This window comes from Carya illinoinensis, chromosome 11 (genome assembly GCF_018687715.1).
Source record: "Carya illinoinensis cultivar Pawnee chromosome 11, C.illinoinensisPawnee_v1, whole genome shotgun sequence".
Taxonomy (NCBI): domain Eukaryota; kingdom Viridiplantae; phylum Streptophyta; class Magnoliopsida; order Fagales; family Juglandaceae; genus Carya; species Carya illinoinensis.
This window is the reverse complement of record NC_056762.1, coordinates 9,696,963-9,718,921: the sequence shown is the minus strand read 5'-3', so window position 1 is coordinate 9,718,921 and position 21,959 is coordinate 9,696,963. Positions and strand designations below refer to the sequence as shown.

The following is a 21,959-nucleotide window of genomic DNA, read 5'->3' as shown; positions in this document are numbered from 1 at the left end:
GACTCCAAATAATCAACTGAGCAAGCTTGCATCTTCCAATGTTTGTGCACTGAGAATTAGAGCCAATTATTTGCTATGAGAAATGGCATCCATCCCTGCTTGGTTTACAACTACTTGTCCTCCTTCAACCCGAGAACAAGAGTAGCAGTTCTTTTTCTATTAGCATACCTACAAAGCTCATAAATCATACATTGCATAATTGCCAAAATCAATTTTTTTACAATGATTTGAGGTGTGATCTTGGCTTATCTTATATTAACTTGAAAGTGGTTTGCTACATTTAGGTAAAGACAGAAACCAAAATTAGAGCAAGAGAAAAAGCAATATTACTTGCACTTCCAATTTTTAGATAGCAGTCGGAAGTTGCAACAGCTTGCATCATTCTTTTGAACCATCTACAAGCATTGAAAAAATAAACATTCATTAGCCTTATATGGATTTAAAAACTTCTTAACAATAATAATCCTTACCTCAATAAAGTTCATTCCTAAGGATATTAAATTGGCAGAACTCCTTCCCCTTCTTCATCTTTATCGATGTCATGCAATTATCAACAATATGACAAGAAGCAAATCCATAAATGAAAAAAAATATACTAACACATTGACTTTAAAAACTAAACATAAAAGTAATATTATGCAACTGTTTTGGGGCCGAATCAATTGTCAAGTTCAGCAATTTGCCAATTTGAAAAGAAAAAATTTCATGTCCGAAGACCCTTCTTTGCTTTGAGATTTGAAAATTTTGACAAGCACTTATTATGTCGTTATGCAAACCCAATGACTTTGAATTTACATTAATGCAAAAAGAAATCTTAAAAAAATAACAAAAAGAGAAGGTTCATTCAGAGGTAGATGTTTCACGTGGTCGACAGTCGGTGGAGGAGAAGATGACGTCGACCGTGCCGAACAGAGATCGAAATTTGGCTGACGACGTTAGAGTTTCACAATGGCCTGTTTTTTGGGAAGAGAGATAAGAATCAAAGGGGAGAGAATTATGTAAATCACTTGAGGAAGGGAAGATAAAGTGATGGGCATTTTCAAAATTTGACCAAAATTGTAGGGGAAATGACATAAACACTTGTTTCATACACAGGCAAGTCTCCAACGGGATTGTACGTAGCACGACTCTTTAGAATAAAGAACCATATACATTGCTTCCAATTTAAATTTGAATTCATTTAAATTGGACTCAACATTGTAGGGTATACATGTGACCAACTACTCCGAATTTTACTTGAGTTAGTCACAAGCCTCACCTAAGCATTTTGAGTCTCAAGTCTTCATTTTAAATTTAGCAGATGATTTTTAAATGAGCCAAGTATTTAAAATATTCCAACCATTTTTAAAAGTCTAAACTTATTTAAAAGAGGTAGGTTTAGAATTATTGAACTAAACCTAATTTTTAAATAAGACCATTTAATTTTTGGAAACCCTAGAAATAAAAATATAGTTTTTAGTAACTCGTTTTATTTAAATGATTTTATTTATTTTAAGAATATTTATTTAAATGTTCATCATTTGAATTTATGTTAAAAGTGATCTAATTTTTTGGATCAATAATAAAAAAACTTGGTTTTTTTTTTTCATTTACTAGTTAGAAGTACGATCAAAGATATTAATAGAAAACACATCTATTTGAATTGAAATAAAATTGCAACAAAATATTTGGTCATGGAAATGATCATGATGAATACCAATTAAATTAAATTAAATTGATAGGCAATTACCTAGCCTTTATTGATCAATATGATTGCTACAAAAAAAAAAAAAAACCAAAGTGTACAAAAGAGAACAAATTGGAGGAGCTGGCAGCCTGGCACACTAAAAGCAGCTCGTGTATTCCCTTCCTCTTTTCATCCGGCTCAATACCCATCCGGCCTTTCGCTGCATGGAAAAATATACAAGGTGGATTAATTTAGTTAATTGAATATTATATATAAATAACAATAGTACTTAGCTAGGTTATACGTAGATAAATTGGTCAATTCTCGCAAGGATATTATTGTATGCGAGTAGTGGTAGTAATGCTAGAGGTATTACATTAATATAGGTTTACAAATTGACCAATTAAAATTAATATTAAATCATGGTAAGTCAAAGTAATGCTAGTCGATACAGTTCTTTATATATATATACAAGAGGGTCGGGGGTTTCGATAGAGGTGTAACTAGTTTGGCTTGGTTTAGTTTTGGATAAAATTTGAAACCGAATTGGTATGAACATGTTTTGCATTTTCAACAAACCGATTCCGTATTAATTATCCCCCTAAATCGATTCTTCCAGTTTTACCTATTCCGGTCCAGTTTTCTGTTTTAATATATTATATTATATAATACTATAGTGATAATATATTGCAGTATATTATAATATATATTATACTTATATTATAGACTATACTGATATGTTATAATATATAATATAATATATTATAATATATAGTGATATAGTATTAGTATATATAACTATTAATATAATAAATTATAGTGATACAAGATTTTAAGATTTAATATCATATTAATTAATAATATATATAATTATATATTATATATAAAAATTATATACAATATTAAAAATTTAAATATATATATGAACTGATCTGGTCTGGTTTTAGAAAAAGAAAAATAGGAATCGGATCGGTTTTGACCAGTTTTATGAAAAATAAAACCAGTAAACCGGACCGAACTACCGGTTCACCCTTTTTTTTTTATACGCTGAGGTTTCGAATCCAAAATTTTCATTTGGAGAACTTGATTATATACCATCAAGCCATTAGACTCTCAGTAATGCTCGATATAGTTCTACGAGCTGTCAGTCTAGTGCACTTTCTTTATAAAGAAGTGAGGTCCACAAAAAATATTACATGTGGATCCCAGAATTTACAAACTATTTTTAAAGAGAATACATATATAAGACTTGTACAATTTAGGACTACGAATATTATTTTTCTCGTTATATTAATGGTGTCACTAATTACAGGAACGGTGAACTCAGTTTGTAGCTAGTACTAATTTTGTAGGGAAAATGATTTGTACATTACTCAAATGATTTGTAAAGCTCTGCCCTATAAAGTAAGTCATGAGATCACCTTTTGAAAAAAACTCACTTTTCTCAAATGGCTCTAATTTATCAACGATTTTCTTTTTACCTTCAAACTTTTTCCTTTGTTGCATCGGTACTCTTGCATTGTCCAATGTGTTTTTTTCGGTTTTGAAGATCTACAAGAAAAATAAGTTAGATTTTTCTTGAAGGCAATGACATTTCCATCAGCATCATAGATGGGATCATCTTCTTCTTGCCATGATTTCCAAAACCCTTGTCCATTTTCAACAACTCGAGTTTTTGCTGTTCTAACGTCGTCATCAGAATCTTCATTTTCATATATGAAGAAATACCATTCTCTATCCTCACTTGAGAATGTTACTGCAATCCAATAAGAAAGACACTTATGGTCAGCCAATATAGATTATGATGATCATGTTATATATTAACAATTATAAAACCAAATGCATGCATGGATCCCTCCCTTCATCGCCAACCTAGCTCGCACAATCTAATCCATAGAATGCTGCAACCAGCTAGCTGAAATCACCGAAAGAAACCTCGAGAAGTTCAATCCTATGAAGAAGCAATATATAAATGATATATGCATAGCACAAGTAGTAATGACGATGATCAAGCTGAAGGATAAGAAAAGAGAGGTGGAAAACGGAGAAGGGAAGAAGAAGCTAGCTAGCTGCAGCAGGAAGCCACAGGAAATTAAAGAGGTAACAAAAAATTGAAGTGGGAGATCAGATTAATCGGAGGATTGAAAAGATCATGTTGTAGAAGATTCTTATTTCAAAATGCAGCACACAGTCAGCTGATAATTATAAGTAAGAAAAAGAAGTCCAAAAATAACATAATCCTAAGTCTTGATAAAAAAATAAATACCGAAGTGATATTAAAAGTGCGTGGCAGTAACAAAAATCTCCAGGCCATCAACTTGCATCTACCCATCAAAGACATAAGAAATCTCTATGATCTATAAAGTAATTCATTTAGCAGTCTCATATATAATACGAATTCATGAATGGTACTTCTATTGATCTATCATGAAAATGACACGTATACATAATATCACCACAACATTCAAGGCTTTTTTGGCGATCAAAATGGCAAAAAAAATTACAAAACTAGCCACAAATAAGTTTTGCCAGCGATTTCTAATCGCTACGAAGTGGTCGCAAAGTCTGGTCTTAAATGCTATTTTGCGGCGGTGGCAGCGGGCACGCATTGGGAAGGGTGGGCAGAAAACTGAGGGAGATGAGAGATAAAATGACTTTTTACCTCAAAACTCGAGTGTTTGCCAAAAAATAAATAGTTGCAAAAAGTCTTTTTTTATTGTAGTACTGTATGCAGGGAGACATGCATCGTCTAGCTTGGCAGGGCCGGCGGCCCGTTGGAGAATTATCGTCGTCTTCGCTAGTGCTTGAAAAGAATGGCCAACAACAAGCGAATATATATATATATATATATAAACTAGGATCATGCATATCATGCAAAAGAATTAATGTTAAGAAATCATATTAAAATTCAGAAACGTATATGTATATACGTGTGTGTGTGTGTGTGTGTATATATATATATAACAGATAGATCATGAGAAACGACACGAAATCAGACAAACATGAATATGGCTGCCAGCTTCATGTATAAGTTGCATGTATGGCGCCATGATTAATTACATGATCATATAAGGATGATGATCATATGATCATCGATCCATAATATTTTTCAGTACCAAAAGTTATATATATAAATATAAATATAAATAAAAAAAAATACCTAAACTCTTGGGTGGCTTGGCATAAAGCTCTCTGGCATCAATGTCTTGAAAAACCTTTCCAGGAACAGGGATGGAAAGCTCTTTCTTCCACAGATAGTGTTGCACCAATTCTTGATCTGTGGGCATAAACCTAAAGCCGGGTGGCAATTCTGTAAGAATCCCTGCACGACGCTGGGCTACTTCCATGTACGTATAGGATCTTATAAGTCATTAATGGAATTAGGTTAAATATATAAATCAATATTTATAGAGAAGTTTTCATGCAGTACTACGGACGTACGTGTCGGATTTAGATGACAATCGAGATTGGTGTCCTACTTGCGCTAGGAGTATCGAGGATTCGTACGCGTTAAAGACAGCATAAACAAAAAGACCATTTCTAATCGTGTACTACTCATGCGCTTGCTTTTGTTCATTTTTGAGTAGGAGAGAAACACGTGGAGCTTTCTGCTGATTCCTAGTTGAGTTGTTTTAATTTTGAGGATAAGATTATTAGGGTTAGATCCGAATTAAAGTACTACTGGCTATTTTAATTTAATCAGAGTATATGTTTTTTCTCAAGTACTACGTCGTACGTACTCACCGTGATCGATCATCGTACTTAACTAATTAATTTCGAATCTAGGATCATATCATGTTTCGGAACTCACCATGATTTTGAATCCCATTTCCATTAGGAAAATGATCGATCATGATCACAATATGATCTTAATTAATTACCACATTTATTCAAAAAAAAATTAATTACTACACATTTTTTTTACAACTATTTGATTAATTTAGGCAGTACTACTGTTAATTCAATTTTCACGTACGTAATTTATAATAATAATATTTATATACGTAACTTCCATTTAAAAAAAAAAATTTAAAAAGATTTAAGGATTTTTTTATGTATATCTATATATGCATGTATATGGAGTTTTATAAAAATATAGAAAATTCTAATTACCAAGCTAGCTGTACTAGCTCTGATCTAAAATATTAATTAATAATAGATCGATGGTCAATTAATTAATTAGTGTCGTTTTAAGATATTAATTACTATTAGAAAAACTTTGCTAGATAGAAAATTAGAATAAAGTTTATATACTAAAAGATCATATACTAATATATGTTAGAAACATTATCTCTACTCTCAAAATACCTTAACTTCATTCAGTAGTACTATTACCATCTAAAATTTTATTTTTGAGTATACTTCATTATCTTAATCCCCAGATAGTGATCACATTTGGTTATATGGCAAGATTATACACTACAAGAAGAAACGGGTTAAAATTTTGGTAATAAAAACCCGTTTCTCTTGTAGTGATTTAAGTTGTTGATAGAAAAAAAGAACTTGAGCTGATTTGACACATCATCAGTAGGGAAATTGACAAGGTTTAGGATCAGAGGATTTAAAAATGAAGATATATACAAACACAATTTCTTTTGAAAAATTATACTTACAAGCTAGTGTAAGTTACACTTTTCACACTAATGACACGATATGATTTGATCGGTAAGAAGATTTAATTAATTATAAACTTTTTTTACTAATCAAATTATGTCATTTTAGCAATTCGTTGAGGATGCAGTATCTTTCACACTAACTTATAAGTAGCATCTCTTTTTCTTTTATAATCCTATAAACAATGGGTTGTGTAGTTGAATGATTTATATAGACACACATATGTACATTTTAAAGGAGATGTTTTTGGTAGAATGAATTATGAAATTAATGACTTCAAATCGAAATTTAAAAAACAAAAATTAAGTACTTATTTTTTCGCGGGGATCGTATCATAACAATTTTCACTTATTTATTTATATTTGTTAGGCTAGATTTAGATGCAAAGATGATTTTAAGGGATTGTATCATAACAATTTTAACTTATTTATTTATATTTGTTAGGTTAGGTTTGGATATAAAGATGATTTTAGCTTATCTCATCCCATCGTTATAATTTTCTCAAATTCTCACAAAAATTATAATAAACAATTCAACTAATTTTTCAAATCTCAAAATAATAATATTATTAAAAAATATATTTTAATAATATTTTATTCAACTTTCATATAAAATCATCTCATTTCACTTGGCCAAACCTTACCTTAGTTTCGCACTCGATGAAGAAAAGTTCTGGCTCCACCATTGAGTAGTACGGCAGGCCAGCCCAAAGAAATAGGCAAGCAATTAGCTAAGCTATTGCCAAAGGCACCAAAAAGAAAAATATGTAAGACCTCAAAATTATGGAAGCTAGCTGGTTGGAAAAAACAAGTAGCAAACTGGCATAAAAGATTGCAAACATTTTGCCTAAAATAAAAATAATCAAAGTTCATTTAATTGTAAAAGTTGGTAAATTAAATGGTAGCTATAAAAAATTACATTTTTTGAATTATTCCCAGAAAGTTTTACCCAAAATATGAAAATTAGCAAACATTAATAATAGAAGATCGAGAACAAAAGATCAGGTAAAATGTTTATTTTTTTTAAAGCCATGGTAAAAACACATTAGTTCATAACCCTAAGTGTACGTAGTCTTTATATAATTTACAAAGATATTACCATTCGAATGGCTCCTTTTCACAGGCAGAGTTGGGTTGACCATCATGCACGTGGAGAAGCATGCATGTGGAGTACTGCATGCATTTGACTTGTTGAATGTACGTACGTAGGATATAAAAATGCTAAAGAACTGTACATGAGAAAACTGCAAGAGAGTGACCAGGATGTTTGTTTATAATATTTGCAAAAGACAGTTTTGGTAGAGGATTGCGAAGTAGAACGTCTAATCCAACAGCTTCCAAAAGTAGATTTGGAAATAGGTGAAGAGCCAGTAGCAACTACAAAGTCAAAGATTTACATGAGCTTCATAGTTGAGCATCGATTTCCTTATAAATGAATCAGCAACAGCAACCTCTAGAGAAGGAAGCGGTGTGTGATGAGAAAGAGATGCTCAAGTGGGCTCAAAATCCTCATGAAGAGTTATAAGGAAATGCATAAACTTGTAGCGATTACAATATACCGCAAACAATTCAATATCCTCATAGCACTTTAGTTGAGGATTTACTGCAGAAAGTTGTCAAATATTGTTAATTTAAGAATAGAAATATGCAATACGCTGTGAGGGCCTTGCCAGTGCAAGGCGACAGACCACCAACATGGTTGAATGGAAAGAAAGATGAGGAACACTTCATTGGTCGGTAAACAAAATTGTTGCTGGTGTCACAAAGTATAGCTAATCTAACATATGAGCGAGCAAACACCTTGTAAACATCCTGGTAGCTATATCCTAGAGAAAGGTAGATATGAGTGTCTCACCCCATGGTAGTGAACTAGGAAATTTGCTCACCATGCAGACAAGAATGAGAAGCTAAAGAGGTCAATGACTCTAATGAGACAAAAGCTACTCGACCAAGCCGAGCAAGGGTTACTGACCCAGGCGAGCAAAAGTCAAGGACGGACAATGTTAGGTATGGGAGCTTTTAGGAACAATATGGAAGATGCTCATAAAAGTGACAATTTTGTACACAGAAGCGCACACTACACCTAGAGGGATTACGATGTGAGAAGTCATGTCATCTAAACCTAGAGGAATGGCCTGATGCAATGTGAAAGATGCTTCATTTAAGGAAGGTATGAGGAGTTGGCAAGTCGTAAGGAAGTGTGGTCCATGCCCTGGCTGTCTATCTCTGTCATACTGCAGTGTGACAGTAGAGACCAAGGACTCCTATTCAAGCATACTTGGAGGTAAAGATGTGTCAGAAGGATGCCTAACAATCTGCCCTATAAAATGGATTTGGACATGGGATAAATCTCACTTTTATGATCTTAGGCACCTGAGATATCGTTGAGTCGAAATCTTCAGAGGGAGCAAGGAATGAATGATGCAACTGAGTAGCGAGCATGACGCAGTGAGGTATGTTAGCTTCTAAGACAAGACTATGAAATGTGGGGATGAATGTTGTATGTAAGAGACATTTGTATTTTTTGTAACCTTCTCCTTTTCTGACATGAGTAAATTTGTTTTGGATCATTATGTTTATTTTATGTTTATTTCCTTTTTTTCTAGAATTTAAATATGTTTGTTGCTTTTCACTGATTCGTGATCCTGGTGTGTGTATCTATATCTTTGTGTGAGTATGTATATCGTGCATTAATCTTCATGGGGTGGGAAGAAGTTCCCTGTACCCGTTCCTACAAGACGTTGCCATGAGTTTCAAATAGGTAGAGGGTTTTCCCATAAATGATTGGGGTGGAGTGGTATCATGTTGGCCTCACCTAATGGTTGAGATGCAGAATCCCCTAGCATATCAAGTGTTGGTGTCTTAGAGTCAGTTGACCAAGAAGACGTTCCCTGATGTAACATGTTATCTTTGTGTGAGAGTTGGCTTGTTTTGGGGGACAGTTAGCTTGCACCATGTTGATCAGGTAGAAGGGATTTTCTCAATATCGAGCAGTGGAGCAACGCATCAGGTGATGAAATGTCTATCTGATGAATATTTATGTGATGAACCTTTATGTCTTGGCAATTGTACCAAATGAAACCGATATGATTTTTGAATTTGACCTACTAGAGTGATAGGCGATTCCTCATCTAAAAACTCTATGTTAATGTTCATAAGAAATGAGAGTAATGTTTTATGTGTTTTAAACTCTGGTACTACAAGGTCTGGTAATCGAAAAAACCTCTATGTTTTCCACTGCAATCTTAAACCTATATTCCACACATGCACTTCCATGCAGATGAGGCAGCCTAACCCAATTAAATCTTGGGTGTAGATTGCTTGGCTTGCACTCTTGGTACCATGGAACCTCGTCAAGACCTTTACATGATGGACGGGGTATAAAGGTCTCAAGTTATTCTCAACCTATTATTAAAAAAGGCCTAGTCTCAAGTTAAAACTACAGACAAGCATCATAAATACAATTATAGCATTTAGCAAGGAAGTCTGAAGTAGCTTTGGCGTTTCCAAGTTTTGATACTAAACTATGAATGGATGGAATTGAAATACCAAGAAAGGATTTTATAATGCACACTATGCCAGTCTTCAAGAAGGCATGCAAAATCTTCAATACTTTCGCTCTCATGTTACTTAGGAGTAAGAATTTCGTCGGAGACATAATGCCACAATTTGCACCCTCAAAGAAAAACTTCCATATTTTAAGCCTACAATGTTATCAATATTGAAAGGTGTTTGGGACATTTTTCTTTTTTACAACAATGACGATCAACGATGATGTGGCTACATATGATTGGTGATTGGACAAATGAGGTGGTAGCAAAATGGGTTTGATGATTGAGTTGGCTAGCCTAAGATAGATATAGGCTTGAGGGAAGAAAATGAGCTTTTAAAAATAAATGGATAAAAGGGAGAGAGGATAAGTTAAGGTAAAAGAGGGTTGGAGTAGGTGGTCAGAGCTCTAAATAAGGAATCTGGCGCATGCTACTCATGGATTGTGGGGGTGGAAAATGGGACATGACTGGTCTCGAGGTGGAAAATGGTTGAGCCAAATTTTTGGTCGGGTACAAAAATCACCCCATGGACCAACCAGACCGATTACACCCTTATGAATGCTTTATTTGCACAGAGGCTGGCACCTCAATATGTATGACTTTTATTCTATTTACTCCAAAGTTTATTTTGCTATATTGATCATCATTACTTGCATTATTACTTGTTGTCTTGAATTATAGCTGAAATTTTCTCAAATCTTACCATTGTAGTCCTACTATAGTTTTGCAGTTTTTGAGTCAATGTAGGAAATAAGATGGGTTATTAGAAAGAGGAACTAGTGCAGCCCAAGGACTAATATGGGGGCCTATCACCGATTTGGGTCTTCAATGTATTGTAGGAATTGATGTTTATTTTATATTGGGCGATGAACACATCCTCTGTACCTGAAGTCGTCTACTGATCATGCACTTTTCCTTGCATCAAGCGGTTCACCTACTTTAGCAACATACACAAATGCTAATTAGGTTGGCTCACCTAATGATCGTCATAGCCAAAGCCTTATAATAGAGCTCCAAAAAGCAATCTATCATGGAGACGTCAACCATAGAGTTCGATTACAGGGCCATAGTAAATGCTACTGCTAAGTTCATTTCTATCCAGCCTATTAAGACTTATTTTGTAGGAACCAAAGTTTTGAATTCCATTCCGGTAACCATTTTGGTTGAAGCACATGAATGAAATATTTCGATATCAGTTCGGTACGTTTCGGGATAGACATTATATGAATAAATTATATATATAATAACCATATTCCAAAATAAAATCAATATAAATCTTAAAAACATACATACTTGATAAAATTAATAATACTTCTTAATAATCAATATAAGTCTTAAACACACATATTTATAAAACTCAATAAAATACTCAAGAAACATGTCCCTCCATTCCTCCCTCAAGTAAACGCCGCCAGTGTATATAACATTAATCACAAGGACGTCCTACTTCCTCAACTTCCCATAAAGAAAATATTTTTAAAACATGTAAGTAACTTTTTTTTATATTTTTTACCTGAAAATCCCATCTCTTTTATTTATTACATTGTAGATGGAGACGTTGACGCATATTGATCAGAAAAAGCAAAATGGTAGATGGAGACATGTACTAAGTCTACTGACACATATTGATAAGAAAAGTAATTGGTGGGAGTAAATAAGAAGATGAGAAAATTACACATTTTTGCCATGGAATTCAAAATAATTACCAAAAAACCATGTATTAATTTTCAGACCGAAATCGTCATTCCAGCTAGAATACCGGAATTTGGTTGAAATGATCTGAAATGCACTGAAACGACCGGAATTGAATCCGGTATGAAATAGTCAGCTACATTATTCTGGTCACTATTCCAAAATGGCAAATTTTAGACATTCCAGACGAAACGGAATAGTTTTCAAAACTTTGATAGGAACAAGTCATAAATGGAGAAAGAGTCATTCTTGACCCACCGTAACGATTTGGGTCGTGATTGATGTCATTTTGAGCCCACAATGGCGGTCTAAGGGAGCAGTACGGTGCCCATACGTATGTCCATGACATCAAATAGAAAATAAATGCAACAAATATAAATAGAGAGGAAAACATACAAATTTACGTAGTTCGGCATAACATCTATGGGTAGTTTGGAGGGAAAATCCACTATAATGGGAGTATTTTATAGTCTTCTATGGTCTCACATAACTCGTGGTATAAATGGGGGTCGGTGAACCCGTTTGCTTAGAAAATAATAAAGCATGGTTTTTTCGTCTGGAGATTGAAGAATCTCTTTGGAGTTGTCCAAAAATAGTCCAGAAGAGATTCCCCCATTCTTTAGTTGATCTGATCCCTTTTATTAAGTCTCTGTCAGTAGTTGGTGAAGAATTTAGTTTTAAGTCACTTTGCTATTCCCTTTTGCGTGTTTGACTGTGACGCCCCCAGATTTTCGTTTGGGATCGGACAGATATTTGAAGGGTTGAGACATGTAACACAAGGTTACCTGTACCCGTTCATGACATATAGGATGCAATGTTCTTAACATGCATCTAGCGGATAATTTTTTTTGAATACTATGCACCAAACTTATAACATTTCAAATAATTAAAGCATAATCCATGCATACTTAACAAAATAAATATCCACGATTACAATACGGGTCTCAGAAGATTGTAATCTCAAAACATGGGAGACTAGACTCCATATTTACATTACCAAAATACACTATTAAGCCAGTTCATTGAGTAACTCGTGTAACTCGACTAACGAGGCTAAAATAATGTCCAAAAAAACTAACTATAGAAGCTGAAAGCTCTGCATCATGTCTACGGCATCTAGTCAACCACCTCCGGCCTATCGATGTTCACTCCCTATTCTGAACCTGACAAATCGCCTACCATTCGGGAAAAATGGTAGTTGGGACTTCCACGGTGAGATTTGATTACAAATCTCAGTAAGTTAACAGAAAACTTTCACATAGGTTAAAAATGCATGCATAGAAATAAAGGTATGAATGCACCATCAAAGTCAATAATAAATATAACATAACTTGACATAATATGGCATAAAATAATAAGCATAATGTGACTTGACGTAACATGGCATGGGCTGATATAACTTGAACTGAAACTGAAACTTAGCTTGACGTGACACGAGCTTGAATCATAACATGGACATGAACTTGAAGCTTGACATAAACGTAAACTTGAACATAGTGTAACGTGAAACATGACTTGAACGTTAAATACATGAACTTAAAATCTTGTTCAATATACTTAATTAATAAAGTGACCATATAGGTGCTACACAGGTCCCCTTGAGCCGTGTGTCTTTGCCGATTACCACATCACAACACAAATATCTATACCAACTACAAGTGTGTTAATACGTACTCCACATTGTTGTAGCCCCACGTATTCTACGTGTCACAATTGTTGTGTCCCACATAGTGTATGCTCCACAGTTGTTGTGGCCCCATGAATTGTTTCTGCCACACTTGCTATGAACACGCGTAAAATAAAAAATGGCTCCATTGGCGTTAGTGCCTGGCGCGCTTTGGTGACCAGCTAGTTAGGCCCCATTCGCAACCTGTTGATTGTACTTCGTCAACCTAGAGAATTTTACACCTATTTAGACACTCCAGCGTGAACAAAGGAATTACACTAGAATATTTCCCAATCCTAGCACTTATGGTTGTGATTGACATGAATAACTTAACATGGCTATTCTTGAGATACACAACCTGTATTTGAAACCAGACGTGACATAAATATGAAAGGATAGAAGTCTTGACGTAGCGTAACATGACATGAATATAAGACGATAGACATAACGTTCTTTGAGACATTAACATAACAGAAAAGATTTCATAACATGACATGACATGTAATAGACAATATTTCATAACGTTGTATAACATGTGATAGAATATATTGTGTAACAAATAAGTATTTCATGACAGAATAATTCATGTAATAGATAAACATGTGATGACATGGCAGGGTATGGAATATATAATAATATACAAATATAAATTGTAATTCCCTTACCCATTACACAGACACAATAAATTGATAGTAAGTTAAGAGTTAACTTACCTCATTTGTCATGTTCAATGAAAATAAAGCACGAAATACGGAAAACTGTAAGAGGATATTTTAAAAGTTAGAAATTTAATTACTAACAATTAGAAATGTGTAAAAGAGACAACTTAAAGTAAAATGATCATTTTACCCTCTACATGTAGAAAAATGACCATTTTACCCCTAACTTAAGGATTTCACATCCTAAATCCAAAAGTTTTTAAAATTTACATTCATTATGTATATTTTGTCCTAAACTCAAATATCAATTTAGAAAAATTTAAAACAAATCACAACTATAAAAAACACATTATGGCCAAAACATCCATAGGCAATTTCTCTTTATTTTTGTTGCAATTCCTTCCAACTTCAAAACTCATACTTAAACCAAAATTTGGCAACAAGGATCTTCCTATCTTAAGTTTAAAACCATACTTAAAACATCCATTTAGAAAAATCTAATAATCAACACCAAACGTTTTTGTAAAAAGATCCAAATACTTGAATCACAAGTTTTGACCCTAAATCAAAACATTTCCAAGAATTTCAAAAAAATCAAATCTTACTTCTAACATATTCATAACATCTTCCTAAGATCAACCATACTTTAAATCATCAAACTAAAGTCACAAAAATCACAAAATAATATTTGGAGTTTTTGGCTTTACACTTAATCCAAAAACATAAACTTTTTTCTTAACTAGTTTTGATAAATCTCTTGATCAATGGCTTAAGAATGTGAGATCTTCGAAATAAAGCATTACATGGTTTACAAATGTGTTCTAAAGAATATCCAGCCATCAAACTTAAAATCACATGGCTAAAAATCAATAAAATATGGATCTAATCCAAAAAATCAAATCTTAGGCCTAACTGAAATCTTCTTGCATAAAAAAATCATATCTTTGAAACTAATACTAAATATTTTCAAAATAACATCCTAACCTGAAAATAAGAGACTTGGGATCATCATATAAAAATATCAAAACCTTTAAAGTAAGATCAAACCACAAAATATTCAAACTTTCTCCAAATAAAAACTATTTTTTCACTTCCAATTTTCAAGTTTCTAGATCTAAGAAAATCTATCATCAAAAGGTTTATTCATGCAACAAAAACTCAATGAGAACTCTTAAACATATGTTAACAACACTCCATAAAATTTTCGAACCAAGATATGTCCATTAGCTTGGTCAAAATTTCCAAAACATAACATACTCTCCAATTTCACGCCCAGAATGACCTTCCAATGGTTAAAAATACTTTTGACTAATTAAATGACCATGGAATGATACAAATAATATATATGCGGAAACTATACTAAAAAAGGAACAACTTTTATAAAGGATTTATCTTGTGAAAATACTTTAAAAAGGTCTAACATATCCACGCAAAAAGACCCAAAAATCTACCCAATAGAGCTCTTTTGGGTTTCTCTCTAACAATGGGGTGAAGAAGTGATTAAAGGGAAAGAAGTGTGTCTTGAACGACTCTTGACTTCTGGAGGAGGAAGATATTGGCTTGAATAACCTTTGATTGGAGGTGTCTATCTGACATAAATTGGAGAATAGTGAGGGGAAAGGACTGCCTACAGAAGCTATGAGGTATAGAGGTTGATGAGGTAGGTTTCTCCATCTCATCAAGGCACTATTGGGTGCAGCCAAGGGCAGTGGATGGTCTGCCATGTGGGGGAGGAGGGGAACTTCTTCAAGAAGCTTTACCAAGGTGGCCAAATTCGTTGGCCTTGGTGGGCCTCAACCAAGTGGGCTTCAACCAAGTGGGCTTCAATTTGGGGTTTAAAGGGGGTTTGGTTAGGGTTTGAGATGCTATCAAACCCAAATCCAATTTTTCTTGGCCGAATTAGATTTCCAAGGTTTAAAAGGTTCGATAATGATGTCATAACAAGTATTTAATAAATTAATATCATATGGAAGTGATTTAATCAAGTGATTAAACACAATGTTAGAAATCGGATAAAAATGTGTTTGGAGGCCAACTTTAGGGTTTAGGGAAACCGTTTAGGGTTTCAGTTTTCAACCAAGTTTTTGAGATTTCAATTGGATTACAACCGTTTAGGTCTCGTAGGGTTGAAACCCTCTTTGGTCTTGGACAATATGGTTGATTAGATAAAAAAAAGTTTTACTTAGGTGGCATAATCTCACACCTTGATTTCCTTCACAAATCTATCTAATGGTTCATTTTTGTACCAAGTGTCTAATCCTATTCACTATGTGTGTCTAAGATCTTGCCAAGTGTCCCAATAAAACTACTGTAACCTAATTTGGACATTCCACATTGTGATTTTGAAAATACTGCACTTAGTATACTTATCGAGATTACTATTCACTCCAAAAAAAATGTATAATAAACTTAATACTGAAAAATTCTAAGTATTCATATTAACCTACAATGAAAATCGTTTAACAAAACTCAACCTCGAAGTGCCTCTAAAAAATAATTTCATAATTTTAAACAGACATTTTATCCGAAATTATGAAAATGGGTTATTATGTCATAAAATTTTAAATAATCAACTGAATATAGTGGCACAGATCATAATGTATTTTGACACTTCTAACTACCTCAAATAATTAAAATTGCATTCTGGCACTATAGTGAGTGATAACACTGACTATGTTGACAGACTAAAACCTAAGCGATTAGTTTATTTGTGAAAACTTACAGAATTTTCACTAGGTTTCTAAAATCTATAGAAATTTCACCATTAAATTTCAACCAGGCTGTTACATTGACCGCCCTTCTCTCTCTTTTCCCATTTTGTTAGTCACTTCCTGTTAACAGTGGGCAACACTCTTGTAGTGAGAAAAGGTCTCCATGGTGACGAGCAATGGCCTTTTAGTGGTCTAGGACTGCCTTACCAATGACAAAATACTTTTGCAAGTCAAGTAGCGGTTGCTGGCAACTTCACCTACCCACAAGCTTTAGGATGCCTAACGATGTGCAAGACCTCCATGGTTGAGTATCAATGCGCCAGTGACAGAAATTGCCAGTGAGCTTGTGCGGCCACAGTGCTTAGACTTGGCTTTCTTGCTAGTTTTTAGGATTTTCAATGGCAAGGATGCTGCGGCAGAACTCTTACTACCCCCTTCTAACCATCTAGGAGCTTGGTCTTGCTCATACCATGCTGCACGATGGGGTGGTGGGCAACAAGCCCTCCATGTAGGACTTTGGGTTGCATCTTGCTAAGCTGGCAGGGCCTTGGTCATTGGCTGGCTTTGGTTATACGTACACGGCGACGCCAACCTGCACCTCAATTAGTTTCCAGTAGTTGACCTTGCCTGCGACTTCTAGGTCTAGGAGCGCCATAGTGGGTGGAGCTACAAGGTAGAGGACCACTGTACTGGTGGTCGAGGTCATTGGCAAGTCATGTGTTGGTTACTAAGGACTTCCCTAGCTCGCGAGTTGTTGGCAGGTGGTGCTGTCCTCAACGTGTTGCCCGCCTTTATTCATTGGATCTGGGCATGCCATTATGCAAGAAGCACCTCATTGGTGATAGACAACGCCGACAAGCCTAGTCATGGCCACTGACGGCCTTAACCATCCCTGGGTAGTTGATGGGTGGCTTCCCACTGGCTTCTGGGTTCATGGCAATGAGATACCAATAGGGAAACTCATGTCGGCTCTATCCTGATTCTCAGCTTAGTGGCTAGGATTGTGCCACACCACTCATGGAGGTGGCAAGCAACAAGCCCACCATGCATGACAAGCCTCGTATAGGGTCGTGATGTTCCTTTCACAAGTTGGTGCATGGGGCCATGCACATTATGTGCCTGTGCATAGCACACACAGTGTAGGTCGTGGACTACCTAGTGCTTAGTGCACGCCCCCTTTCCCAGGCTCCCTCAATATATATATATACAAAAATTCTATGCGCAGTCATTTTCGTAAACTCCTTTGTGCACTCCAGTGATATGATTGATTGTGTATTAAAAAAAAATTAATCCAACCAATCATATCAGTGGAGTGCACAGGGAGTACGCAAAAGTGACTGTACGTAGCATTACTCATATATATATATGATCTACTATAACAATACAGACAAAATAAAATGATAGGTGCAAGCGCGAGGAACTTATCTGATATTTTTTTAAGAGAATCGAGAATCATCCTCCTACCCTTATCGAAAATAATAAAAAATTGAATCTCACGAATGGCACTAACTATTAATGCTTGATTTCTCACAATAGGTCGAAAGGGAGGAAAGCATAATCCCCAACCTGCACTAAGTGATTCGGGCTTTAGTACGATGTTCATCACATTCATCTATTAAATAAATAACAAATAAACATATAAAAATAAATAGAGAGAGACATAAAGATTAATTGCAAAATTAAGTTGCTAAAGTGACTACATTGTTTAACCAAAAATGAGTTAAGCACTTGATTATGCAATTGATTAATCAATTGTTGAATTATGACATTTTTGTACTTAAAAAAATTTATAATACAGCTGTTCCACATCATAATTAATACCCTAATTTTACTCATTTCATATCTTACTTAAATGTTGCATGGTATTTATGGAAAGAAAATATATATATATATATATATATATAGAGTCTGATGCCATGAGGTACTCGGGAGGAAATTAAGCAATTGGTTAATGGTTTGGGGGAACCCATATCATGGGAACCAAGAGATGGCCCACATGGCAGATCGTGGATGAAAGGTGCAGGAGGCACAAACCAAAACATAATTCTCTAGAAATAAAAAGCAGAGCACGGTCTCAACGCTGGTGTAGGTGCTGGCACGCAGGAGTGCAGGATTCAGCTAATCACGATCGTGGCCTCAAGATGCATAGACTCACGCACACAGCAGCGGGGGCCAAAAATGAAAAAAAAAAAAAAAAACAAAGGGCTTGAGCAGATCACGCAGAGTGAAAGGGAGAGCAGATCACACAGAATAGGGGGAAGCTTTTATTTTTTTCTCTTAGTTTTTCGTTTGACGGTGGTATCTATCTTCATTATTTTTCAGAGTTTTTTTCTTTTCCGTGGGACTTTTTCTTTCTTTCAGTTTGAATTTTTTTTTTCTTCGTTCGACTTCATTTTTCTTTCAGCTTTAGTCTTTTGTTGGAGGCGTTCTACTTCATTTTTGACTGGGATTTATTTTTCTGGTTCTCATGGATAGATTTTTTTTTCGATTGCATGTTCTTTCTGTAGCTTCTTCTTTTAGTTTTCTTTTTCATGTACTGGACTTTCTCTTCATTTTTTTCCTTTTCAGCAGTTCTAGTTTTTGCAGGGACATTCAACGATTCTTCATTTTTATTTTTTATTTTTTGCAAAGTTTTATTTCTTTCAGTTCTTCATGTGGACGGCTTCCTCTTCAATATTTTTTCTGCAGTATTTTTTTCTTTCTCTCTGCAGTTTAGGCTTTGGTTGGTGTCGGCTGCTTGGTTTTAGTTTTCAATAGTGTTAATTTTCTTCATTTTCGTTTGCGTTGGGAAATCAAAACGTAGCTTTCGTTGCAACTAGGTTTTATTTTGGTGCTTTTCAGACAGCTTTAGTTTTCGGTTCTTCTCTTCTTTGCTGCAGCTTCTCCTTCATTTGAGGCAAATTGATCCTTATTTTCCTGTGCTGCGACTTTTTTTGTTTCATTTTTTGGAAGGTATTTAAGATGTTGTTTGCACTTTTGAGATTCCATTTGGGTATTTTCTTAATTCTTATCATGCCTCAACTTAAATTTATTTTTACTACTAGAAATATTTGTAACTAATTTTTGAAACTTGGATTATGGAATGAGACTTGATTTATTTTGGATTCGAGTTTAATGCAATATTTTGTTGATAAATGTTGATTTCGCTATGTTACTAGCTGGATTTGAATTGAAAATAGATTGCCACTCTTGCTCTTAATTTGCTGTTGACGTAAGGCATAACAAAATTTTAAAAATTATCAAGACTTCTCTCAATTGATTGTAAATATGTGTTTGGCTAGTAAAGTAGAGAACCCCTTAGGAAAATATTGCAAAACTTGAGCATAACTTTTTATCTTCCGTTTATTAATGCCTTGATTGATTTGTTAATTAAGAAAATTATCTAGGAATCGAAACAAAGAAAGTCCCATAAGCAACCTAAGTGTTTGTTAATTTGCCTTTTTGAGTAGAAACTCTAATTCTAATTTTGCTTAAATTTTTGCAAAAATTGAATTCATATTTTTTTTCTTAACTCATCTTCAATATTTTTCACATTGCATTTCACATTTTTTATTTTCATCTCTCATAATCGATACATTTTTTATAACAAAAATTTCAAAAATGCTTTAATAATCCTTTGTCCATGTGGAATACGATCCTAGACTTATCCTTGATACAACTTGATATTTATACACTTGGAAGCACATTTGAAACCGAGTCAAGTTTTTGGCGCCGTTATCAGGGACAACTAGTGCTTATTAGAGCATTCCTCTACTGCTGAGATGACGTTTGTGGAGCTGTGAATCTCTTCACAGCCTGGGTTACATTTGATTTTTTTTCCCTTTCTCTGTTTATTTTTCATAATATTTTTTTTTATTTTCTACTCTTTTTTGTATGACTGGTTGGACTAGAGACCACATATCTCGACTATTTAGGACAGAATCATTAACATCTTTTAACTCTGCATCACCTTCTCTTGAATTATCATCTAATGCTCCTAGCACCATGGCTGAAAATAAGCATCATGATAGGGAAATGGTAAATCAGAACAGGACACTTAAAGAATATCTTCAACCTAGTAGGACTAGCACACCTTCTTGCATCATTTTGCCTTTTAATGTAAATGCTTTTAATTTTAAACCCTAGATGATTCCATTGCTACCACACTTTCACGGTATGGAATCTGAAAACCCCTACTTGCATATCAAAAAGTTTGAATAAGTGTGTTCCATATTTATGGATAGAACATGCACTGAAGAGGTCATAAAATTAAAACTGTTTCCATTTTCCTTAAAAGACAAGGCTAAGACATGGTTGAATTCCCTAACACCAAGATCCATTGGGACTTGACAAGAAATGCAAACTGAATTTTTAAAGAAATTTTTTTCCATGCATAGAACCAATGCCTTGAAAAGACAAATCATGAAATGTTGCCAAAAGGATGTGGAAACATTTTATCATTGTTGGAAGCGATTCAAAGACCTTTTAAATGCATGTCCTTATCATGGATATGAGAATTGGAGGGTTATTAGTTTTTTCTACGAAGGGTTGCAACAAAAAATGAGACAATTTGTGGAGAGCATGTGTAATGGAAAGTTTTTTAACAAAGAAACTGAGGAAGCTATTGAGTATTTTGATTTTCTAGCTAAAAATGCACAATCATGGGATACATTTGATGTTCATGATAGCTAGGAAAGTTCAAGGACAGTTTCAGGGGGTGAGAAATATAATCTGAGGAAAGTAAATGATTTGAATGCTAGGTTGACTATGACTTCTAAGAAATTAGAAATGAATTGAAGAAGTGAATGAGGTACAAGTTGTACCTCAGATTACCTTGAGCATATTTGTGAGGGCCAAGGGCATTCAACTAATGATTGCCCAACCATTCCAGCCTTTAAAGAAGTTTTTTTTTGTTTTTTTATCAATCTAATGCTGTTAATATGGTTGCGAAACCTTTTTTAGGTCCTTATTCCAACACTTTCAATTCGGGATGGACAAATCACCCTAATTTTAATTGGAGGGGTGAACAAGCTGCTGTACCTGCACCCAACACAATAGGTCCTTCACAATTTGCACCCTACACAACCCCAGGAGGTTCAGGACCATCTCAATATGCCAACCACATGGTCCCATCTCAGAAAAAGAACCTTGAAGACAATTTTCAGCAGTTGTCCACCAATTTTCAGCAATTTATGCAAAGCCAAGTTGCTATCAACAGTCAAAATTCACAGGCCATCGCCGATATCTGAGGTTCAGTCACAAGATTGACCACTTCCTTGAGTGCTCAAGGGAAAGGGAAGTTCCCTACACAATCTCAGCCTAATCCCCAAGGCCAAAACCAACAATTCCAAAGTGTGGCTAGAGATTCAAATGCCAAGCAAGTCAAGGCTATTACAACCTTGAAAAGTGGTAAGGTGATTGG

The 21,959-nt window shown here is 34.5% G+C and overlaps 1 protein-coding gene across 1 annotated transcript; it reads right to left on the bottom strand.

The window, feature by feature from the left end:
- Positions 1–1,732: 1,732 nt before the first annotated feature.
- On the bottom strand, positions 1,733–5,023 carry LOC122282903 (NAC transcription factor 25-like). The gene is made up of 3 exons (XM_043094968.1): positions 4,827–5,023; positions 3,148–3,422; positions 1,733–1,886 (listed from the first exon to the last, which is right to left on the bottom strand). Exons 1-3 carry the CDS (start codon positions 5,011–5,013, stop codon positions 1,824–1,826), a joined length of 525 nt encoding a protein of 174 aa, XP_042950902.1. The 5' UTR covers positions 5,014–5,023; the 3' UTR covers positions 1,733–1,823.
- Positions 5,024–21,959: the final 16,936 nt, after the last annotated feature.